At 38.8% G+C, this 25,954-nt stretch overlaps 1 protein-coding gene across 7 annotated transcripts in view; it reads right to left on the bottom strand.

Annotated features, from left to right (window-relative positions):
- The window catches only part of LOC147182006 (MAGUK p55 subfamily member 7-like), a 32,772-nt gene extending 6,932 nt beyond the window's left edge, over positions 1–25,840 (bottom strand). The window contains exons 1-18 of one of the 7 annotated variants that reach the window (XM_086098205.1): positions 25,768–25,816; positions 24,786–24,913; positions 24,033–24,083; positions 23,779–23,884; positions 21,389–21,466; positions 18,768–18,848; positions 16,444–16,578; positions 14,814–14,895; positions 14,219–14,304; positions 11,635–11,709; positions 11,019–11,215; positions 10,869–10,927; positions 9,141–9,194; positions 6,215–6,388; positions 3,096–3,176; positions 2,900–2,993; positions 2,638–2,746; positions 525–668 (exon numbers count right to left, since the gene is read on the bottom strand). In XM_086098205.1, the coding sequence (XP_085954331.1) occupies positions 525–668; positions 2,638–2,746; positions 2,900–2,993; positions 3,096–3,176; positions 6,215–6,388; positions 9,141–9,194; positions 10,869–10,927; positions 11,019–11,215; positions 11,635–11,709; positions 14,219–14,304; positions 14,814–14,895; positions 16,444–16,578; positions 18,768–18,848; positions 21,389–21,466; positions 23,779–23,871 (1,542 nt within the window). In that variant the 5' untranslated portion in view covers positions 23,872–23,884; positions 24,033–24,083; positions 24,786–24,913; positions 25,768–25,816. Of the gene's footprint in view, positions 1–524; positions 669–2,637; positions 2,747–2,899; positions 2,994–3,095; positions 3,177–6,214; positions 6,389–9,140; positions 9,195–10,868; positions 10,928–11,018; positions 11,216–11,634; positions 11,710–14,218; positions 14,305–14,813; positions 14,896–16,443; positions 16,579–18,767; positions 19,365–21,388; positions 21,467–21,606; positions 21,745–23,778; positions 23,885–24,032; positions 24,084–24,785 lie in introns of those variants that run through there. The other 6 variants (XM_086098197.1, XM_086098213.1, XM_086098242.1 and 3 more) reach the window with 6 other exon arrangements.
- Positions 25,841–25,954: the final 114 nt, after the last annotated feature.

Below are 25,954 nucleotides of genomic sequence, written 5' to 3'. Positions count from 1 at the left end.
GTCGCAACTTTTTTGGAATTGGGTTTGTATTATTTTATTGATGGGTAACTAGGTTTGGTAGCAAGTGAAGGAAAATTTTTGTCAAGCTTCTGAGAGTTGGAAGACCATTTCACACCAACTAGACATCTATAACATATGCCTAAGGTGTTGCGCAATGTCTAACCTTTGCAAGCACATGTGTGCGGTCTCAATTCTAACAAGGCCATGCTAAGGTCAAACAGGCCAGATGGACATTATAAAAGTGACCTTTTTGTGCAAAACCTATGAAAACACACCCAGTTTTCTGGGAATGAAATATTGTTCGCTGAAATTGCAGCACAAATATACATGACATCATTGTGTGGTAGAATCAACTATAAACTGAATTCATAAAACGCATACACATCATACCACCCACGAAGCAGCCCCCTTGTCTCTTAAATGTCACTCATGTGCAAGGTGTGTCAGGTTCTGTGACCTCACATCACCATGCGTGTCAAAGGCGTGCACCTGACTGCACACAGCGAGTTTTATATGTTGCTTACTGAGAACATTCTGACTTGGTTGGGGTCCTCTTCATCACAGATGAACTTTGCTCTTCTCCTGGTGAGGCGTAACTCCTCAATGCGCGGGGGTTTCACAAAAACCACGTAGGGTTTGAATTCAAGTGTGTAGACTCGCTTCAGTTTCTTGTGGGGAAAAGAGAAAATGGAGGGTATTTGTTTGTTGGAAATAAAAAAATAAAAATGAAGCAAAGCCTTGCGATATGTTCACATGTTAGTATATGGTAGTGCTGAAAAGCATTTATATAGTACTGTGCAATGGAACCTCTAAAGTTGAATGTTCATACCTGGACATTTTAGAATTCAAACCACAAATGTCATGGATGACGTCATCATGTTTCAGTCAGGTTGTGGGTTTTGGTTTTTCAGTGTTTCCGTGGATATTAACAATTTGCGACTCGCAACTAGTGGAGTCTCATATTCGCAGATTGGTTTTGCAACCTATCCTACAATATTCACCAAAAGACTTATCTATTTCCTGATTTTGTGCTCATGCCAAAAACAAGTGCCAAAGAACAACGTTTAGGTGAGTTGAGGAGCTTTATTTTGACAAAAGTAGTGCTTTGCCGGAATCTATAAGAAATTCTAAAACTCTTAAGGAGTGTCACTTACTCACGTATTTTCACTATTTGCTGGAACTTCAAAGTTGTTTTGGTGGTATCTTGTGGCAATTTGGTACATAGGCTGGAGTGCACAGAAGTGGTGCACTGGTACGCAAGAGTACTGGAAATTGAAAATTACACTCCAGTTCAAGTCTGTCATCTTGGATTTCACTATTTGTGCAAGCTCAAAAGTATTGTTTTGGTGGTATCTTGTGGCAATTTGGTACATAGGCTGGAGTGCACAGAAGTGGTGCACTGGTACGCAAGAGTACTGGAAATTGAAAATTACACTCCAGTTCAAGTCTGTCATCTTGGATTTCACTATTTGTGCAAGCTCAAAAGTATTGTTTTGGTGGCATATTGTGTCATTTGGGTTCATAGACAGGGGTGCACATAAGTGGTGCGCAGGTACGCAAGAGTGCTGGAAATTGAAAAATGCACTCCAATTCAAGTCTGTCATCGTATATATTTTCACTATTTGTTGGATCTTCAAATGTGTTTTGGTGGCATCTTGTGTCATTTTGCTACATAGACTGGGGTGCACATAAGTGGTGCGCAGGTACGCAAGAGCGCTGGAAATGAAAATTTGCACTCCAATTCATGTCTGTTATTGTGCATGTCGCATTTTGCTGTTTTGTTTTTGTTTTTAGGAAAGCTTGACGGGACTCGAGTTTTATGAACAACTTGGTCAAACCGACGACTCTTTAGAGCCACACAATAAATGAAATCACTGCATGAACTGAACCCAATTGTTCCTTCTCAGTTCAGTTGAACACAGTCGTGCGCACGTGCCGCCGACTCCTTGCCACTAGATTCAACAACGGGTGTTGAGAGGGGAAAAAAATCTCTCTGGACTAGAATAAAAAAAAACTGAAATAAAGATCATATGAATTTTAAGTGTTGTCGTTAGTCATCGAGGCTCAGGTCTTGTTGCCTAGACTTGTTTGTAGTTTTAATTTCAACCTGCATGTTAAAACTTCCTTTTTCACTCGCGTGACAAGAAACAAAGAAAAATGAGATGTGTGAGCCACAACTGCATCTTGCAAGCCAGTAGTCCTTCTCATCATTGTCTAATTCAGTTCTCGGGTAATTCATGTAGATCAAACGGACAACCCAGCTGGGGGAGAATTACTTTCAAAAGGTTCGGAAATCTTATAGGGCGGGGTCTGAACATTAATTGCAACCTTTTATTCCAGAGCATCAAGAACAAATGGTACCTTAAAATGTTGACGGAAATGTCTGTGGAATCCTGTCTGTTTTTGTTTTTTGTTTTTGCATCGGTCCAGTGAGTGGAAAGAGAGAGATACCATCTTTGTGTGCACATAACCTTGCTGTGTGTTTTTGTTTTTATCACAATGTTATTCAACATAAAAGTGAGTGATTTTCCAGACACAATCTGGCGTCTCATGTTCTTTTTGTCACTATGCGGTATTGTTTAGTCCGAGTATACAGTAAACATGATGACAGTCCTTTCCTGACAGCTCATTACTTACACACGGGTGTACATCCAGTAGGCACACTTTGCCCTCAGCCATCACACGGTAAACTGAGTCCAGACTTGTTCCGTAGTAGTGGCCTCTATATGTCCCATAATCTATAAACCTAACGGCAGACATTAACAGGGGCAGGCAAGGACATAAAAGTCAGAAAAGAAAGAAAATGGCCTTTCCTTCCAAAACACCGATGAATAGTATAGAATGACCAGCACATGTCAAACTCCAATTTAACGACTTGAGAGAGGAAATGTGCATGTACCTGCGGTTGAGAATGTCCTCTTCGAATTTGTGGACGGATACAAAGTGATAATCCATCCCTTCGCTCTCTTGGCTTCTCTTCTCACGTGTGGTGTCTGGAAGAGAAGATGTTGGCAAGATGATGACAACAGCCCTAATCATAAAAGGCTCACAGGAGGGGGAAAAAAAAGGTGACAAGATGGGCTTTTTTGCCTTACATGGTACAGTTGTAGCATAGAGGTCAGGATCTGAGATTAGGAGCCTCCTCTTTAGTTCATTAACACCAACACCGCTCGGCCCTTAAGAGAAAGAAAAAAACATTCTGCTAGTTATGTTTTGCAGTGGTGGATGATCAGGATAAGCAAGGCCATCTCCGCTGACCTAATCACTATCAGTAGCATTGATATACATAGCTGGTTGCCAGCCAATCACAATGGACGTAAAAACAAACAAGCATTCACACTCACATTTACACCATAGGTTAATTTAGAGCCCACAATAAACCAATAAACGTGCATGTTTTTGCACAGCTCTCACTGCAGTAATGCTCTCCTCTATGGAAGCGTGGAGCTGCCAATGCGGAATAAAATATTGGTATACTTGTTTGAACGTATTTGCAAGTACAATCGAACGTATTTATTTGTATATATGTCCAAACGTATTTGCAAATACGTCCGAACGTACTTGGGGGCGAAAAGCAAAAAAAATAAAACTGCATTTTTCAGCATACTTTCCTATAATGCCACAGGATATTGATTTGCAAGTATAAAAAATATTGTTTTTGTTGTTGTTGTTTTTTAGCATTTAGCTTACATTATACGAACACGTTCGGAAATTAAGCAAGTAAACATTGTTTATTAGTATTTTTTCTGGTTTTATTACTACCTCGTTCAGCATTTCCCCCTGCATAATTCCAGGCATTTTTTTTGTTTTTAGTACTTAACATACAAGTTCAAACATATTTAAACACATTTGAAAGTATTTGCAAATACGCACGAACGTAATTGTAAATACATTTGAACGTATTTGTAGGCTAAATGCCCAATCACCCCCCCCCCCCCCCATAATATCCCATGGGATATTAACCTGTGCAAGCGCAAGTGAAAAATAAAATCTAATTTTAGCATTTTTACCAAAATTAAGTAAACATTGTTTGTTAATTTTATGTGTTTTTTTTTCCATTTTGCATTTTCCCTATAATTCCATGGGTTACGCGCATACCCTGTGGTGTCATAAGTTTTTAAAAATTATTAATAATTTTCATGGTTTCATTACTAAGTCCATTTGGCATTTTCCCCACAATGCCACGGGCATGGCATTATAGGAAAAAAAAATGCTCTGTTTTCAGTGTTTGGCCTAAGTACATTCAAATGTGCTTGAAAGAACGTTCACACGAGTTTGCCAGTCAACATTTTTTTTATTCCACATTGGCAGCTCTATGATTCTGTACTGTATTTTGTTTAGTAGTCAAAAATCTATGTTTAAAAACGGCTTAATTGTGCCCCAGCAGCAGCAAAAAATATTCTATGTATCATCAGTGTGCACTAATGGCTTCCTGAACAATAAATCCAGCATCACATAGGTTTGGTGATCACAGTGGTGCATCTGTGTTTTCCATCAGAATAAAAGAAAAAGTGAGCAGAACAGTCAGACAGACAGCGCTCTGATTTCATGCTGTTTTTAGTCTGCAAATGAATCTCCAAGCCATCTGACTCTTTTTGTGTCTGCCTGTGCCACGATTAATGCCCTCGTACGCTCTGGAAAATCCATAGCATCACGTATAAATGTAACATCTGCAAAGTTACACCGTATCAATGTCATTATTGTGTAGGATGTACAGGATGAACACAGGCACTTCCAAACACTGGTACGCACACACATGCAGTAGCATCTGGGATTGTCCTCTAGTAGGTTTGTGCAGGCCTAGATTGCATCAGTCTCTTTGGAGTGCATATGAAAAGCAGGATTCCTGAAATACCTGCCTTTTCCATCACAGTGTTGAATGGGCTCAGAACATTACAAAATATAAAGTTTTTAGGACACTCCGCCCTTACACTGCTAATGGCTTTCTCAGTGGCTCTGGAGAACCAATGAGAAGCCACATCGGGACAAGTGGATACTGTCCACTGACCTTTTTGCTTAAGTGACATGACATTTAACACCGGTAGTTATATTCACCATCTTTATGCGGGACATAATGGCATATTGTTTTGTTCATAGTGCGTCAGAAGGCTTCTTCAACCTGGTCAAATATTACCCAGTCTGGTCCTACTTTAAGTATCCCGGTTTGGGCTTTTCCTGTCCATAACTCTCAATGCCAAAAAAAAATCTTAATGATGACCTCTGGCCTTCAATGCAGACAGTGAAATCCAGTCATGCAGGTCAAATCCAACCCAATTAAAAGAGATTTAAATCCAAGATGCTTGAACTCTTCCAGCTAAATGGAGCACTTGGCTGACATTTTGAAGGATTTGAGTCCCAATCAATTCATTGGCCTCTCGCCATTCACCTCTCATGTATCTGTTTTCCTGTCATATTCTGTCTCAATCGTTTCAACGTCCTTCTACTCCCCTCTCTTCACGTTTGTTGTGTGTTCCCTTAATCTATGGTTTTGCTGTAATGTTGCGTTAAAAAGACCTTCAGCAGAGCTTAATGTAAACTCTCAAGGGAGCAAAAATACATAGAGCAGGCCTGCAGGATTGGCAGAGAAGCGAATATGGGGTGGGCCACAGCCCAAGTTAAAATAATACAAAATATTCAGATGTGACGTTTTCTGACAAGTGTTTATGTGGTTGTGATGGGAAAGGATCATTCTTGCATTCAAAAGTAGGAACATAAATCTTAATCAATGCCTTATTTTCTTCCCTTTGAACAATTTCAGCTTCAATAACTTTGTGGTAAATGTAATGCAGTGGCATGACCCCAAATAGAGCAGAGTTGAGCGCAGGGTTAATTCTATTCAAACTTCGGGCCAGATTTTCGTGCGCTCAGCGTTAAACGGCACCTCTTCCTATTTGTACCACGGCAAGTCTAATATAGCGTGTCTTGGTATCCCATGCTATGCCTCGTTCCGGTGTATTCTATTGCACACCCGTGGAGAATATATGGCAATTTGGTGACAGAATGTAGACACAATTTTAGACTTGCAAAAAGCAGGTCTAAGTGGTGGCTCAGGCGGTGTGGCGCGATTTCGGTATATTTGGTGCTCTGCGGATGTGTGTGTTGGACGCAGTCGTTTTTCATTGGTAAATATGACAACAACATGGGCGGGCTCTTAATGTTATTAAAAAAAATAAACTCCTGTTGGGAGCCATTAGCATACTCAAGCCATACTTACCAACCAAGACAACCAGACGGTGCCTTTCTTCAGAATCTTTATAGTATGGGATGACCTCTACGTAGGTAGGTGGACAGACAGACTCATGAACTCCTGAGCTCCACCTTTTGGACCGAGCTGCTTCTTTGACCCAATTGCTCTTCTTGCCCAGTCGGAAACTATTTCTTAAACCAGCTGGCATGGAGAAAGAGACATGCCTTGAGCTTTGTCAGTCTGTTGGTGAGTAATGAGGTCAACAATGTCATAGATAGCATCTTTTCATCCCATACATACATAGCCACCCTTTATTATTCACCTATGGGCAGTGCGTGCTTTTTTTTGGAATGTAGAAGAAAGCTAAAGTACACCTGACTGTGAGGCTGACGTGCTAACCACGTTCAAAATTATGTTTAATTATGTACACAAAACTACAACCAGCTCAGTGGCCTTGTGGTAGAGTGTCTGCCCTGAGACTGGGAGGTTGTGGGTTCAATCCCCGGGGGTTAGATCCCCAAATGATTCCTGAGCGTGGCCCCTGCTGCTGCTCACCACTCCCTCAGGGGATGGGTCAAAATGTGGAAAATGAATTTCAGCCCACTTAGTTGAGTGTGACAATAAGTGTTACTTTAACTTTAATTACAATAGACTCTCACAATTGAGCTAAATTTAGAAGAAAATATGATCCAAAAGGGTGAAGAATAACATCTAACCTAAATGAGAACTCTCCATGCTCACTCACCTCCCAGTCTGCATTTAATTTCCATTATTTCATTATTGGATGCTATTCCAGCTGAACCGAGAGGCTTTGGAAATTGAGGTAATCTGCATATGATGGCTATAACTCCCCTCGAATTAAAGATTAAATCTACTCATTAATCACATTGCTTGTTTTATTTCAAATCCACTGTAAACATCACAAACACGTTTATTGGCCCAATAATTCTGGACCTACCAAATTGTTTAACATTTGAAGTGGCTTACAACTTTTATGACCTAGAGGCTTGTTTAAAAGATACAGTAATGGCTTATAAACCATTCCCACCCCAAACCTGTTGCCAATCAGCATGTTAATTCAACAGTCTTCGACACAAAAAAACAAAGTGAATAAAAGACAAGAGGGGGTTCAGGCCCCCCAGAATAAAAGTGTGCCAGTGGTGATTTGTATGCAGTCTGACAGCCTGCGTCTGCCATGCGCCTGCGGTTTGGCCTGTCTTCTTCTGCACGCTCTCTTTCATGACGTTAAGTAGCGCGCGAGGCGGTGATGCCAGGCTTTCTTTGACATAGGCTGTAATTTGACTTTGTAAGCATATCTGTCTGTTTCCTCTCCTTGCACCGTGACACGGTGAGTGGAGATTTCAAGTGTTTGTTTACATGGCACTAAAGTTAAAGATCCGACAAAGTTACCCTATTGCTCGGAGTCAAAACATGTTTAAGTAGAAAACATCTTGTCATTGTCGGTTTAAAGTGACAGTGGCGTTGCAATTGCCATCGGTGACTCAGATGCTGAGACCCATAAAAAAAAATTAATTGCTGTTATTTCTGTTTTACAGGACAGAGTGACTTAAGAGTTCAGATCCACACAAGGAGTCACTGAATATGCGGCGTCGTAATGTCAATCAAATTCTCGGGTTGTTTATCTGAACCAGGAACAGTTACCGGTAGCCAGAGATTCCATGGTGTTCATAGGAAAGGAGAAGTAATCCAGCACATAAGATAAACTCTTATAAAACTAGGTCTTAGATGACCAAAACATAACCTGTTTGTTTACGCTACTGATCATATGTCAAATTAATTTAGGCCACGTTATCACCAAAAGACTGGAACATGAAATGAAATGGTTAGCTGGATCTCTGCGGAGGTTAGTTAACGTGATAAAAATGTAAGAACGCGAAATACAATTTTTTAGGTCATCCTAAAGGGGCAGGTTGGACAGCAATTTCGTGGACATGCAAAATGTTCAATAGAATCAACGTAGAGTATACATGATCGAAATGATGTGTATTATCAAATAACTTATTCTGGACAGAAAAAACATGTATTTTTTTCTTTTTAACTTAGTTTTATGACTGAGAGAATCTGATTTGGAGACCAAGGCTACTTCTTGAGGATATTGACCCTTGAAGTAATGAAATGCCTAAAAAAGTGTAGCCCTATTAAGATTCTTCCATTTTGATTAACTCTGTCAGAGAGTAACTCATTTAACATTTATTGTTTCATATTATTGTTGTTATATTGTGAAGTACCGTAGCAATGCATCATATAGGTGTCATGTCTCAGAGTGATCGTCTCCCATTCGTGAGGTTGTGGATTCAATCCTCACCCCTAGTGACCATGTCAAAGTGTCCTTGAGCAAGACACTGAACCCCGATTTGCTCCCAGTGGACCTGGCAGCAGCTTACCACTGGTGCGTGAATGGGTGAATTTGAGGCATTTTAAAGCGCTTTGGGCACGATACGGTGTAGATAAAGCGCTATATGAAAAGCAGTCCAATTACCATTTATATTTAGTCCCTTCTAACCTCTTGCCACGCTGATACAAGGACTAGACAAAAAGCACCCAATTATTCGCACATAGCTTGTATTGTAATTGAACAGACTCAATGAAATGTTTTAACAGTTGGGAACGGGTAAGAGTTGCTCATCTGAATACAATTCTCTGCTCACGTGCACACGTGACAATGGCCACAAACATCATTTGCAGTCCATAAGCTGGAGACAGATGGGGAAACTGGTGGGCTCAAACCACATTTGCTGTTCTAGTCCTTTCCTTAAAATCGTTAAACCCATAAAATGCTTCATCAGATGAAGCGGCCTCATGTATCTGTTTTTCTTGGGGACTGTAGTTGTGACTTGTCATGTCCAATTGCCCCGATTTGTATTGTTTTCTATTGCACAAGTCCTCTTTCCAGTATCATTGGGATTTATGTGGAACAAGTCAAACATCTTACCAATGTGGATTCCAGTTATAGCTCCATAGTCAACATCCTCCTCAACTGGAAAAACTAGAGTGGGGGAAATCATGGACATAAACCTCTGAAATGTCATGCTCAAAGTATTAGCACATGTTCTAACTCAAATGTACAACTATTTTGCTTTGGAAATTCTAATTATAGTTGGGTTGCACAATGGTATCCAGAACTTAGAAACAGTAATAACTAGATTACTCTTACAGTGGTTGAAACATTCAACAAAATCGTCCACATGTTGGAAAAGATGGAGTGGGAACATTGCAAGATGATTTGTTTTGGCAAGTTAATCTTGAAGAAAGTCAAACAGTGTCACAAAATGTACATGTACAGCAGAACCTCAAAAACCCAATGCCACAAAAGTGGTACAATTTGGAGCTCAACCAAATCAAATCTCTTCTCACACCTCAGCTAAAAAAAAAAAAAAAGAAGCTTGCTTGAATGTCGTCAGATCCTGATTTTTGTATCAGTGCAAGGCTCACTCTGTGTGTTTGCCACTTTGGCAGACTGACCTCCACCAAGCTGGGCAGGTCGATCCAGCAGAGTGTGTAATTGCAACGCCTGGCGGAATGTCAATGGAGTGATAGAAAGACATCTAAATCTTACACCTGTTCAGACCATGTCTAATGTGTGAACAGCGGGAATTAAACCCTCTGAATCATTATAGAAATCAATTAATTGAATACATTATTATTATTATTATTTTATTTTTTTATTATTATTATTTTTTGTATATTATTATTATTATTATTATTATTTTTGTATTATTAGCTTCTGCTACGCCGGGACTCAACTGCATAAATAGCGCACCACATTGAAAGGGAATGAGACGAGCTGCTTTGATTGGCCTTGATTGAAGCTGGCTGTGACCATTTCTACAGCTGCACAGCCAGCCCTCCCTCTTTCAGATCCGACAGCATGCGCTCATCTGCAAAATTACCAACACCAGGTCTAACAGATCTCTGCGCAGAGGTAGGCAGACACCGCTCAGTGCGGAGGATTTACACTGGTCACAAAAATAGACACCTAGATTCGATTGGGGGTGAAAGGCAGTCTCCAAGTGCCCATCCACAGCGACCAACTTTACATCATCCACAGGTGGAAATTTTCTTGCAGTTTATTTTAAATGTACTTTGTGCGTGCCGATCCCCTTCATCTACAAGTTTATGTCATGCAGGTTAGTTAAAGGGATTGAGGGGAGCCGCTTCAATTGGCCGGGAGTCGGCTGCATTCCCTCCCACAGCACATAACGACGCAAGCGCCCACTTCTACCTGTAGGCTACTAGTCCAGGAAAAATATCAAAAGAAAAAAAACTCCACCCTTGCACACAGTTAGACTTTGTTTTGTGCTAGAATTGCGCTCGGTATGAAAATAGGGCCCTAATTGACCTTCCTGTTTTGTATCATTTCCATGTAAGGTCAACCCGCATCACATAATGGATTGTTTTGACTTTTGGGGTTCTACTGTATTTCACTTGTTTGTGAAGGTAAACGTTTATACATGTAAAGGAAACTGAAAGTACCTTTGCCCTCATCTGTAGCACATGTGGAGGAAAACACACCAGTGAGTAGTACAACATAGCAGGTGTTTTTCTGACCTGAACTTTCCACCACAAGTCAAGCATTACTATTTAGTTCATTGTCTTGAATTGAAAAGCACTTTGCTTATTTTACCAGTGCTGTTGTGGAAAGAAAATGTTCGCTGATCACCTGCTGCCTTGACTTGCTGTTGCTGGAACAAGCTTTGGGGTCGCTGTAGTGCAACTCTCCTGTAGATTGTTAAATGCAATAGATGGTTATTAAAATGAAAATAAAAAACAAAATGGTTTAGCCAATGACCAAAAAGATGAAAAGCATCACCTCTCCTGGAGCTGCTGCGAGGGGATAAGTCCTGCTCGCGTGTTACTACCCCTGACATGGCAGGCTTGCCACCAGGTGTCATCCTCCGTGGTGACAATCTGGAGGATGTTGCCTCGTTTAAAAGTAATTGCTGCATCCTTGCACGGGACAGCTGGATCCTCAATAGGGTTGTAGTCAAAGAGAGCCCTTACAAACAGCTGGGAAAAGCAAACCATTTTTAAAACAATGACACTGACATATATCACAGAAAATATATTCAGACATATCCGTTTCCTAACTTGGAAACGTACAACTTCATCATCTGATGCTTTTCACATAGCTTAGCGTGACTTTGAGAAATTACCGTAATCATTGATAATCATTTGTCTTCGTCCATTGAAATTGATTTATTTATTTTACACTTCCATAAATGGTATAAACCTTATGCATAAAATGCATGGTGGTCTTTTGTTGAAGTCACTGAGATGGTTGTCATGATGTGGCAGCACTAAACACATGACATGACACTTTTCATAATCTCCTTTTACTGTAACCAGATGGCCAGTTGTGCACATCAAACCACAATGCAGGCCTCATGTAAAAGAAATACCACAAGGGAATATGTCATCTATTGTACCTTCTTTTTGGATAACACTTCTTGCTTGGAGAGGGCAGGAACAATTGTGAATGTAACATCACCCTGAGAGCGTGCCTGCACACCATTAGTGACACATTAAAGGAACACATTAAAAGTTAGGAAATATGCACGTTTGCTTTCTGATGTTGTTACACGAGTTGATTGATAGTCCTTTTGTGTTTGTTCGCAGGGTATGAAGGTGCAGCTGGGCAACGTTAACTTAGCATCGAGAAATAGCGCAGACCTAGATCTGTCAAAAATGTCAACAAAAAAAGGGGAATAGTACCCACATATGTGGGGAAAATAAAGGAAAAATATTTCAAGTGTTTGGCCAGCTTCAATGTGCCTTGGCATAGTTAATAAAAGGCTACTGCAGAGATAAAAAAAAAAAAAAAGTTTTTCTAATTTTTTTTTTATATATCTGACAAAGACATAACACATTAGAATATACAAACATAACTTCCACCACAATGAATAATTTGTATCTAACTTGTATAGAACTTTTCTCAAATTTTCTCATATGTTGCGCCCCTAAAATATTATTACACACATCTGCATTTTCCAAACTCATTAATCAACATGCAACGTCAGGCATATTTCATGCAAATTAGGAGGAAAAGACAATTTCTTGGCATATTCTATTCACTTTCAGAATCTATTAAAATATTTTTTTTGTCCACACTGAGCTAACCATTTCTTGGCTGTGCAACTTCAAATTCTTAATGTTTCATATTTTTGTTAAATCCATAAAAAAAAGACCAAACCTAACATGAAATTAATCTTACTGACACATATTGTTTGTGTAGCCAAAACAGGAAATACTTCATTGGTCTGTCTTGTGTTGTCTAAAAATTATAAAAACTCAATGAGACATTTTGTTTCATTACACAACTACAATATCGTTTTGTCATAAACACCATCCATCAGGCCAAATGTGGATTATTTTTTGGTCACACAGCATCCTAAAGCACGTGCACTGTATACTCCCGCCTCCAATACAAAACAAAGCTGTTTTGGGGGAAATTTTACTTTACAAGTACAAACTTTACAAGTTTAGTGCAAGGACATAAATTGTGCCTGCTAACACCGTCAAATATTTACTGCACATATTGCCAGTAGTAACAACACTTTGTAGCACCATGCACATGTAATTGCTTGTGCTTCTGGGTCAAAGCTAATATATCTTTATCATCATGACTGGGTTAACAATTTATTGTAGGCTACAATAACTAATGTGACACCACTAGACTCAATAGTGGTTACAGCAGTACTTTGGTTAACTGTTATTTTGCTGGTACCATGCTTATGTAAACTTAGCACTCATGCATTGTTTTCACAAATAACCGTGTCTAGTGTTCAGGCTGAAAGAAAACAATGTGATTTAAGTTAGCTATTTAATTAGTTTTGGTTGAATGTGTATCTTGTAGCTGAAAATTACACTACAATGTGCCAAGGATTAATATAGATTAATTACAAATAAAGAATATAGACATAATATAGTCAAAATGTTTCATGAAATCAATGCTATTATTCATACTCATTCTCATTACGCAATTCTCTATAACAGTGGTTCTAGAACTTTTTTCTTCTTCTTCTTTTTTTTTCTTTTTTTACACCAACAACAACTTTGCTCTCCAAGTAACCACCATCATGATTAACAGTGGAATATAGGCTATAGTTTATGTTTTTGGTAGCCAACATTATGCACAAGCAGAAAATTAACAATAAATATACAAAAATTAAAAAATAACTGTTGCCGACATGAATAATGATTTGATTCAAATGTGTTGCAGAGAAATTAGATGAAAACTGCATCTAATTAAATGTTTGAAAACAAACAGTTCTAAAGGATTCAAGGAAAATGGATTGTGCTTAAAAGTTAAATGCCAACTGGCTGTACTTAATAGTGTGCTGTACTGGATTTAAACAAAATAAAATGTTTACATATTGTACACACTACACAGTTTGAACATATATTTCAGTGATTCTTTGTATACTACTTGAGCTAGTACGCAAACTTCACACTTCACTCTTATAATGCTCTTCAAAAAAACAAGAAGTGACCAGGATGTTTCAGAATGTTGCATAGTGGTAGAATGTCCGTCCTGAGCCTTGGAGGTTGTGGGTTCAATCCCTGGCCGGGTCATACCAAAGACTGTAAAAATGGGACCCATTGCTGCCCTGCTTGACACTCAGCATTAAAGGGTTGGAATTGGGGGGTTAGATCCCCAAATGATTCCCGAGCGTGGCCCCTGCTGCTGCTCACCGCTCCGTCAGGGGATGGGTCAAATGCGGCGAATGAATTTGGCCCCACTTAGGTGGGTGTGACAATCAGTGGTACTTTAACTTTAAACTTGCCTTTTGCCAAGAAAATGTGTGCCTGCTATACTATGTAATAAAATAGGCTAGCATTAAAATAGCACTATAGCACAAAGACTCAGTAAAAGCGGGCCAAGTAACCGATGACCCATTGTGGGTTTGGGAGACGCTGGTGCAAACAAATGGACAAAAACAACATCTTTATCCATTTTAAGTAAAACCAGCACAATGTAGCTATAAAGCACTGAAAAGCAGCGAGACTGACCAGCAGAGGGAGAATTTCTTTAGGCTTCCTGCGATCCAGTGAGAAACCGTTGACTTCTTTCAGCTCATCTCCTTCATGAATCAGACCTTCAGAGTGGAACATACCGTTAAGTACAGCGAAACCCCCAAATGTAGTCATGTACCAATAAGTATTAAGTACCAGAAAGTTAAATGAGTGCCAATTAGGAAGAAAGAACTAACTGGTTGCATTGAGTGTTTGTCTCCCAAGTTATTAACCACAATAAAAATGACAAAGAGGAAGGTTTGTAAACAATGCGGAAGCTACCGTGTAAGCTAACAGTTAGTCAGGTCAGTGTGTGACTGTACATCAAAAATGATAAGAGCCGTAAGAAAGCACGTGGCGATTTTTATTCCTTGTCATGCGCGCGGTCACATGGGTAAGCTGTTAAAAATAGTATGTGTGTACATGACTTTATACTCACATTTCACATTTCAACTCCGAGAAGAATTTTGTAAAACAGACTTAACTCTGCACTGAAAACCAACAACCAGCCTCACAGAACAGAGTTGAATTTGGAGACTCCACTGGACACAATGTAATATTAACACTTTTAGAAACGTGAAGTTAAGCTTACCACTCTTATGGGCAGCACCTCCTCGCATGACCCGAGCCACAACAATCGCCCCTGTGGACTGATCCCTCTTAATTGTAGCGCCCTTAAGTGTTGATATGAGGAGCAGATGTGATTAGTACAACAATGGATAGTTAAAATAACACATTGAGCTTCCTATTAGGAGTCACTTCATTTCAATGAAGGTTGTGACTATTTCGTCTGCTCTCATAATGCAACACACAAACCACTGGAGGTTATCCAAATCGGCATTATTTTAAATAGCCGGTGAAAATCAGACTGGAAAAACTTGTGTACTTGACAACAATCAGCCCAGACTCGGGTGTAGCCCTGTTTTATGGAAAAAAACTGAAACATGTTGGATCAATCATAACGAGCATGTCAGACAAAGGTCACTCTCTTCCACTTAGGTTTTGGGATCAATACAAGCATCTGTTCCCCATTATCGGTTCAAGTCTTCTCTCGCAGAGCAAAGAAAATGCCATTCATTAAGTGAATTACTGCATTCTCAAATTTAGCCTGGATGTTAATCATATTTTTCATATTAGTAAACAAACTCAATTTGAAGAAGTCGATTTAAAATGAGCACAACCGTTTTAGAAATGTTCCACTTCTCTCAAATCCTCTCAACAGATGTCAAAAACATTTAAGACTATATGATAAGAAACAAATGCTTGACTTTTGATGAGGATCCATGGAGATTAAATATGTTGCTGTGATTTTCTAATGAACTACTGGACGTGCTTATGGAACAAAATCTGGTAAATGTTACTCACAGCAGACAATCACTATAAGTGCTTTATATAGACCTTGATCGGCATTCAGATCCACAAAATTCGGGTCCTTTTTGTTTGAAGGAAAATAACAAATTTAGAGGACTTTGTAGCCTTGGTGGAGTTGTGTTCTTTGAACTTTCATCCCTGTTCAGTCCAGTTCCACCTGATCCAGGAAATTTCCAGATACAAGTGACAATAGTTTGGAACATGGCGGTATGAGACGTTGTGGTAGGACCAAGAAAATTTGTCATGATTAAAAACCGGCCTTGAACGTTAATTTCTATCAGACGCAGCAGAGGGATGATCTCAGTCAACGTTAATGCTAAGAAATGATCGAGTCATTTCAACAGTTTTGACCAGACAAGAATGCACAAACTCTCGTCTTTATCATATGAAATCCATAAAAACAACATTGTGTCATTTTCAACAATGCTGAGAGAACATTTTCTTATGTTCACTCGGTATTGTGTTGTCCCCATTTTCCTGCTCTAAAGCTTTCGTCTGCTTTATGTCATGGCATGCATGACTTTCACTTTGTGCCCATATGACAGCGCAACATGTTTGCAGCTGCCAACTTTGACTACTTGAGCTTTACGGTGCTTTTTAAATGTCTTGTTGCAGAACACGTGGCACAGTTTTAAGCACAATTACCTTCGTATGTGGCTGTGTTAATATGAAGAAAAGCCCAAAGTTGTTTATATGTCTGGTTTGTGTGCATTTAGCAGCACAAATTAGTAACATACTGTACATTAGCATGCTTCGGGCTACACATTATACTTCCAACTTTAATTCTGATTCACCTAAGCAAATAAATAAATATTTTATATATAACAAATATAGAGTACATTGTTACTGACCAGTGGCTCCTTGGTTTGGACCAGACTGACAATCTTCACTGAATCTTCTTCGTCGTCTATAATGCCATTAGGTACTTGTGGCAGAGTAGGCTCATAATCTCTCTGAGCTACTGCATCGTGGACGTACATAAGACCCTGTGCAACAATAACAAAAATGACGTACGGTCATCATGTGCAAGATGATCTTTCGGGCATTATGGTGCAATATCAAACCGAGAGAGAAGTCATTTTGAACTATAAGTATTTCGCACATGTAAATGAAAAAAAGATGCACATTCATTTGTCTCTTTGCCTACAGCAAAGTGTGAAAACCACATTAGAAACAAAAACAAACAAAAAGCAGAGTCTAACATGTTCAATGACGATGTTGAGGTTATAATCTGCTTATCTTTTGCTGTCAAAACAAATTTTAACATAAAATGATGCCCGGTATGCTCAGCTCATCCATACGCCAAGGTTTGAACCCTCGATGTATCTTCGCTGGCCACATCCTTGCTCAAGGAAGATGCTAAAAAATATATGTGACCGTACCATGTTTTATTTTTGGGCTGGGGGATTGGATCAATTGCAATTCAAATGGCAAACTATATTTGTCAAATAAAGTGTAAACAATTGTAGCGAGCCAAAGCTTGTTGTTTAGTTGGCCGTTTGTATCTTAGTTATCAGGCTACTTTCTGTTTAAAGAAAAATTATAGAAATAGGTGGACAGGATTGTATTACTGTACTTGCATTTTGGGACAGCATACAGTATTGCGTAGTATCTATATTCCTGATGATTAAAAAAAAAAAAAAAAACAGCTAACAAATTACGATCAAAACAATACCCCTGACTTTCACACTTTTATGCTTGCTAGAGTTACCAATTCTCCTCATTGTTAAGTCAAAGGTCAAAGACCTTAGATATTTAGAACCTGGAGGCAAAAAGGTGGCAGGTGCAACTAAGCCTTACTTACAAATCAGAGGGGCTTGGGAGGTGAATAAGTGTAAACATTTGAACATGTTCTCTTGGCCTGTCTGATCCATTAGAGCACATAAGGACAAATGCAGCACTTTCTGTTAGCAATATGCCACATGTGATTATATTTGGAATGTACAGCCAGCCCGTGGGCCACCTGGAAGAACTCCTGACACCACCAAGTGGGTCTGCTCAAACATCATGCAGATCCTGGGTGTTGTTGCAGGAAAATGTTGTTCTGTGTTGGCAGTATTCTCTATGCAAATTTCAACATGGCCATAAATAGTATTTAGATATCTGCCTATAATTATTAACAGTGACCCAGCACATCTGTCAGTCGGTGTACTTGTTATCCCATTGTCCATCAACAGCTGCTCTGCTTCGATGCTGCTATTACCTGAGACGTTCCCGTGGCTTTAATCAACTTTTCAAAAACAAACATTCATTCATCTATATTACAACGCGGTGTCTTTCCCAAGTATGCTTGCGTACCTGAGCTTCGGCCAAGAACAAGCAGGTCATTAAGACCGTTCAAACAAACCTGCTCGTTGTCAGTTCACTCACAGGACAACTGCGTGAGTCTGGACATGTGTCTGAGTAAGCCTCCACATCAGTTAACACTAATAAACACAACTGAGAGGTTATGGTTGATCGAAGGCAGCAACCCCTCATTTGGAGGAAGAGGGGCAATCAATTTACACAAATTTGTTATTTTACGCGAGGGAGCTGTCGGAAACCAAGTGTTAAAAGCATTTAATTGCATGTGTCTAAGCTCTGAACATGACAGTATCACTGTAGCTCACGGAAGAGAAAGTAGGCCTTCAGGTTACTGTACAATCGTTTTGTAAAAGTGTTAAATAGTTCATTTGCAACTCAATGGTAAGTGAAATGTCTGCATCATTAGATCCGGTTACACCCTTCACGATGCATTTGAAAGTCACCTTCAAAAGTCAATAAACTTGTAGGAAATAAACCACAGCAGGCCTCGTTTGCCGGAAGCCAATTCATGACTTTTGAGGATACAAATCAATCTGAGGACACTAAAATAAACACACTGTTTGCTTGGTCTTTTCTCGGGTAAAATGTATTTCCGTTTTGTGGCCAAGAGCTACAAGCTAAGGAGTAAATACAGGAGGCCATTGTTCAATGTGGCGTCGTTTGAATGGATTGTCCCAAACTGAGCTAAGCCGAGCCGGTACCGCGCAGTGCGTTGTTGGATGCTTTTAGCAATAGTATGACATCCTGACTACATTGTTTTTATTGTTTTGGGAGAAGGGTTTGACCCGACTGAGAAAAGGACATACTTCTCACTAGGTTTGAATCAACAAAGAAATAGGTTGGATGAACAACTGCTTGATGGAAACTGCACCTTGAAGTGAGGTTTACAAAGAAGGGCAAAAAGTTCTCTGACTTCCTCTCTCCATTTATGGTCAATCAGATCTTCAAATACCTGCAAATAGAGCAGAGATAGTATATTATTTTAATTTATGAAGCTCACTTCATACAGTATTTAGCATGACCCTCACCCTAACTCTTTTTCAACAACTGGAGCCTTGCACTCAACTCAAGGCGCAATAAGCGAAATTCTGCCTAATTCAGACAATGGTGTCACATCATCAGTATTTTAACCGGCCCCATTCAACTCATGTTGGCCACCGTAGGGAAAAAAACTCAACTCCACTCCGGCGTCTTCAAGGCTACGCGACAGCTGCGGCGACAGATAAAAAAAAGAAGAAGAGCAACCTTGACCGACAGGCGGCCACTGTCTGTGCGCAGTCGCCCGCTTGTCAAGCGTGTTACTGTAATGACTTCTACTGCTTCAAGATGTTGAGTCACACTCTTGAGACACAAAGCATGAAGGTCATTAGTTTCCACTGTGAGCAAACAGGAGCGTCGCTGAGGGGAAACAGGCCTATGGTTTGGCCATTCTAGTAGGTCCTGATGATTTAAGCCAGGCGGAGAGTGGCTGTCGGACGAAATCAGAAGCAATAAGAGTGAGACAAGGATAGGAGTTGATGGTCAGTATGGAAACATGGCAGGAGTCACTGTTAGTATGACACGATAAAGAGGGTGAATAGCACACATGCTGGAAAGGCCAGTTTGAGATTACGTAGAGGGTGTTTGTTTTGGGGATGACGGGAAAGGAGGATAGGAGTTTATTGTATAGGTCAGGTCGGCAGCCTTTACTGTCAAAAGAGGCATTATAGGTCCAATAAATAACCAAAAATCTGTCTGGAGCCACAAAACACTTCAAGATTTTGATGAAGGAAACAATGTGTAGTTAGTGTAATTTACTGAGGGCCACAGACAGTGCTAATTTGAGCTATAGCCACCATAATAGAAAAATATGCAGCATTTAATACTTTGAGATTTATTTTCTTCTACCTTTAATCTTTCTTCCCCCCCCCCCCCACACACACACACAGACTTTTGTTTTTCATAAATTTTCTGGATTCCTTCTTGTTTTGGGACATTGTATAGTTACTTTTTGAACATTTTCTTTTCTGCCTTTTGTTAAAACAATTTTAAGACTTTTTTTCAGTGTTGTGGACATTTTATGGTCATTTTCTTGCTGTTCCTTTTACTTTTTTGGAAATTTTTAGGTAATTTTTAAAAGGTTTTTCATTTACCTTTTGTCTCTATTTTTCTGACAACTTGAAAATTTGGACTCTGACATTTTTTGAATATTTAAAGGTGGGGTCTTTAGTTTTGTCCGTTTGTGTTTGTAAACAAACAATTCAAAACTGACTCCTCCCATGGCTCAACCCCCCACTCTTCTCGTCAACATTGCACCTGCCTTCAGCGACACGCCCCCGCTCTGTGATTGGCTGGAGGGGTAACAATAGACTTCCCGCCCACAAACGTCCCTCGCATGGCAAAACACAACAAAATAGCAAAATACAGGCTGGGGTGGTGGTGGATGATGACAAAATCACCACCACACATTAACAGAAGCCCAGAGAAGGATTACATGTGTCTACATCCAGTGTTTAAGAAGTGTTTATTTCTGAGTGAAAACTAAAAACCTCACCTTTAATCATTCTTTTTAATTTTTTTATTTAAATAATTAAAGATGCATTGTGCAGTTTAAAAAGGCCACATTAAAGCTTTTTCTACATTATGCATGTAAAATGCCCAGATGAGTACAAAGAGCCCTGACGACTCTGACAGCACCTATCAGCTTTTATCTTCCCTTTATAGTAGAGTGTGCGGACCCTCACACTCCACAGTTTTTCCTTCCCTCATTTGAAGTCATGGCTTTGTTTGTCAACTGTGGCTGTCGCTTTAAGATCGTGCATGTACTCGCATCCGCACCTTGAACGAGCCTGACACAGATGTAAAGCGAGTAAAAAAAAGTGACAAACTGCACAAAGATCCTTTAATTCATCTAAAGAATATTTAATCTAAAAATAAATGTAAAGATGTAAAAATATAAAAATACAATTCTACTTTTTAGATATACACAGGGAGCCACAGGAGAGGGACCAAAGAGCCACATGTGACTCCAGCGCCGCAGGTTGCAGACCCCTGGTTTAGGTAAAGTGTAATTAAAACATAAAGAGGTGGTTATGAAAGATGATTCACATCACAGATGGGGTGTGCCCCTTTGGATAAACATTGTGTGCATGTGTGTGTGTGTGTGGGTGCTGTCACTTTGTCTTAAATGTGAAATTAATTGTATTCCTTCAAAGTGAAACATAACACAAAATGAGTTTAGCAGCCTGCGCACTGTCCTCAGTGACCGAACTCACCGCATCCAGATTAAAAATGACGCTGCATCTGCTTCCAGACACAATTCAGAGTTTAGAGATACAATTTCCTTTTAAAATCCTGCGCTCCATTCATTGCTTCTGTGTGACAGTAAAGTGATCTGTACCGAGGAGGAAACTATTCAAACCATGACAAATCTTTCCCGATGTCTCTGCAGTCATCCCGTCATCTTTAAGCGCTGTGATAGTCTGCAAAAGATGTTTGGCAAGAGCCGCTTACATGCGAGGCCAGGCTGGTTGCACGCTCTTGGACGGGAGCGGGTCCTCGCTTCACAAAGCGCCTCAGCCGTTCGTGGATCTGAGGAGACAGTTCAAGTATAACAGTAAATATTCTCCGCGTACTAAAAGAGCAGTGAATGCAACATATTGTAACTGCTACAGGTGGGAGTAAACGATGTTATGTTCATGATTCAAGTTTCCCTTATTTAGGAATCCTACCAGTCTTGCCCATGTCTTCCTTCACATTTAACTTATTAGTGTTTCTTTTTTCCATTTTCTATACCACTTTTCTTCACTAGAGTCACGGGTGAGCTGGAGTCTATCTCAGCTGACTTTGAGTGAGAGGTTGGGTAAACCCTGGAATCGAGAAAAACCAACATTTATATATACAGTACAAGTGCATTCATACCTGTCTTTAATTACCGTAATGCATGTTTTTGGAGAAGCCCAGTGAAAATCTCCATCTTCTCATGTGCCTTCCAAAACCTCTGACTTCAGCATTGTGAGGCAGTTGCGCAAACCACCTGCTTACCATGAGGCCATGGTAGATCACGTTTGGTGCCTAATTTGTGTTGTGCTCAAGCACCCCTAAAATTAATACTAGCACCCCTAAAATTTGAGAGATGAAAATCAATTCTTAAGAATGGTAGTTTATATTCAATTATATTCTATTCTATTCTATTACCGTATATAAAAGAGCAGAGCACAACATTTCCAAGCAATCGGTGAATAAGTCATTAACTTATTCACTTCCATTGACGGCTATTGAGGTCAAAAATTTATTTGAACTATTTCTATTAGTTTAACATTTTTCCCACTTTTGTTAACAAGAGATTGAAAACCTAGATTTTTTTAAATTGTATTAGAACAGATATAAAATTTGTGATTAATCGTGAGTTAACTAGTGAAGTCATGCGATTAATTACGATTAAAAATGGTAATCGTCTGACGCCCCTACATTTTTCAAATTTTTTCTTAAAAAAAAAAGATTATCAAAAATTGGAAAAAAATAATTACAATTATTTTATTTGTATTAATTTTTTTTTAAAGAAAACATTATTTAAAAATTTGGGGTGTCTGGTGATTTTTTTATCGTAATTAATAGCATGACTTCACTAGTTAACTCACGGTTAATCACAAATTTTATATCTGTTCTTTTTCTAGGTTTTCGTACTCTTGTTAACAAAAGTGGAAAAAATGTTAAACTAATTGAAATAGTTAAAATGAATTCATGACGTGTATAGCCGTCAATGGCAGTGAATGAGTTACAAATAATTTTTAAAGGGGAATTCAACCATAAACACATGTCTTGACAATAATATGTTATATGTGACCGCCCTAGTCTAAACATGACATTCTGATTAATATTATTGTGGATATGAGCTATGAAGCAAAATCCAGCCGATTTTATCTATCTCGGGGGGCGGCCATTTTACCACTTGGTGTCGACTGAAGATGACATCACAGTTGCTCATGGGTCAGGCAACGATCGATCACAGCTCATCTGTTTTCTGAAGTTGAGCTGTGATTGGTTGATACTGATAAAAACTGCAGGATTTTGCTGCCTAACTCAACTTTGAGGGTGGGGGTTGACTTCCCCTTTAAGTAATCAATCACACCAGGATCACAAGGGATGTAACAATATCCTAACATCAAGATATGATCATTATCATATGACCCTCACAACACAATAATTATCACTATATTGTGGGGAGGTTAGCAATATTTAAAAAAAAAATGCTCACGATACTGCATAAAAACTCACTATATTGTTAAAAAAAACTCATACTCGGGGGGAAAAAAAACAATTTTGTTTTTGTACATAATGACAGCAGTGAAAATATATAGGCCTGCGCTCTTATTGGCTCAGCGGCGCAAAGTATCATGGTCTATGTAGTTCACAATGCTGTGTTCAGCTGAAGCGGGTGAAAAGTACACATAATGTTTTTTTGATGGAGATCTTGAAAAATATTTGCTGGTGTGACTGATTTATGGGAGTGGGAATCACTGCAGTAGCCAAAACATGCCTAATTAAACTTGAACTACACTAATAAACTAACCACCAGATGGTGCTGGAACTTCACAAATGGAATACAACATCACCTTTTTAACAGATGCACTGCTTTTAATATTGTGACATGACGACAACAATATTGTGGCAATTTTAATATTGCAATGTCGTGATATTGCCGTTACATCCCTGGCCTTAATTCGGGCATGGTCCAAGGTTAAACATACTATAAAATTGAAAAAGCATTTGGTACTTGGTTGAAATGTTTTAAAACAACAAAGGTGAATGAATATTGGAATACTATATATTTACATTGGGGGGAAAAATCAAGAAAGTAAACAAATGTGCAAGGAATATTTATTATACCAATGTAAATTTACCTTAAAAAGCAGGTGGAGCTTCTTCTCCATCAGTGTGGTGTGGAGGAAGCGGTAGTCCTCCTCTTGGTGGGTTTGAGACACGGTGCCAGACATCGCTGACAACAAGCTGGAAAGGACACAATAAAGGAAGTGTGTTTAAATTGTTAAGATAGAAGAAGAGTGGTAATGAAAACAGATAACCTCAAATCTAACCCAATGATTATACAGTAGGTGCAGTCTCATGTGATATGTAATCTGCTTCAATTGTGGCTTACCTAATTTCTTATATATCTCTTTTCTTCACACTGAAAAGGTCAACAAAAAGACTGGAAATAAATGAAAAGGCCAGGGTGATTATTTATTCAACATTTATTAAATATCCACATATTAAATATGTACAGTCAATGAGGATCGCATCTTCTGAGATATTACTGCCCCCTATCGTTTGTTTGAGATAGTTCAACATTTAGTACATTGTTGGAAAGTGTGTACAAGTTCACAGTTATTGTAAATGTCAAATCGAAAGTATGAAGTGTTTTGTACTAAATATATATATATATATATTTGTTTTACTATTATTAAATTTCAACAAGAAAAAATGATATTCAGTCTAGATTTAGTATAAGATTAATTGTTCCCTTCAAACAAAAGCATAATCATTGATCAATGATAATATCACTACGTTTTGATTGATACTGTTAATATTTAAAACTAGGTTTGATGTAGTGGTGTAGAACTATACTTGGAGGTGTTTTCATTCATGCATCTGAGTTTAGTTATTCAGGTACAGTATGTAGGCCTACAATTCAGTGCAGTTAGACCACTGCAGACACAAACTAAAATAGCAAACATTTTGTTCAATGTATACCTGTCTGATAATTTCAATCAAAACATAGCAGTATTATTTTAGAAAAGGCAGACATTTAACTTGTATATTATCTAGTTAGTGTATGTGGTTAATATTGTAAGGGCTGGACATGTGCATGCCGATGTAAAAGTAAGCAAAAATATTACAGAATCACACTTACCACTCATGATGAATAGTGGATGCAGGTCACACCATTTTCCAAACTCACTTGCACAGAGAAGTTGTAAAGTAGTCCAGCCAGATTGTAAAACAGACTCTCTTATTCGGTCAATATATGTCAGTGCTGACCTAAATCAAGCCAGCAGACAATCAATACACCAATTATGGGTGGCGAACATAATAGGCTACACTTGTTCATTTTCCACACTAAAGAAAAAATAAGGCCAGAGTCGCTCTCTGAATTTGATTTTATTTTTATTTTTTTGATTTGGTGCAGCTCATATGTTCATCCAGCCATATATTTTCAAAAATAAATAAAAATAAATTAACTGAACTGGTTGCCATGATCATTCTATTATATTTCAATAAATTTGTATTGTTGGTGATTCATCATGCATCAACATACACTCACAGGACATAGTTGTAGGAAGCTTCACACTAATGATAGCAACTACCAACAGCAGGATTTAAAAAAGAGAAGAAAAAGCTTTTGAAACAATAGTGCTTTGGTTGTGGTTGTAAGGGTGTCCTTTAAGCCTGGATCACAAAGGCAATTGCATCTATTGTGGCGTTATTGATTCAAGTTCACGTGAATCGTGCATACCTTGTCACCTTTGCATCAGAAATGTTGGAGGTCATATGGAATGACATTTGTTGATGTTTCCATTGAATAAAATGTTGTTCATTGTTAAAAAAAAAAGTCCCCTTTTCTTTTCTTTTTGGTGTACCAACAACAAGAAGTTTGGACTGAACCAGTTGCACCACAATAATGTATCTAAACATCTCACAAAATTTATATTCACACACATCTGTACAAACTGTACACTATTTACTCTCTTAGTGGGGACGGAAAGGGGTATAGGGTTACAAAGTGTACTAAAAACACATTATTCTCCATCTGGAAAAAGTGATATGATCTAAAATCATGAATGAATATTTAAAAATATATATATAAATATGTATAAATATAAAATATATAATACAACTTAGGCCAGAAAATGGGTCTTGCGATGAATGTGCCGGCCATTGATCGGAACAGAAGAGCTGACGTGGGTGTGTCGCTGACAATCGCCACAGAGGCATCACACAAGCTTGCTTTCCAGCAACGTCACTTCATCCGGTGACAGCCACAAAAAATACCGGAAATACAATATTTTTCTTCAACATAAA

This window comes from Leptonotus elevatus, chromosome 1, assembly GCF_054856555.1.
Source record: "Leptonotus elevatus isolate MCC_2025b chromosome 1, RoL_Lele_1.0, whole genome shotgun sequence".
Taxonomy (NCBI): Eukaryota; Metazoa; Chordata; class Actinopteri; order Syngnathiformes; family Syngnathidae; genus Leptonotus; species Leptonotus elevatus.
The sequence above is the reverse complement of the archived record's forward strand: the minus strand, read 5'-3'. Positions and strand labels throughout refer to the sequence as shown.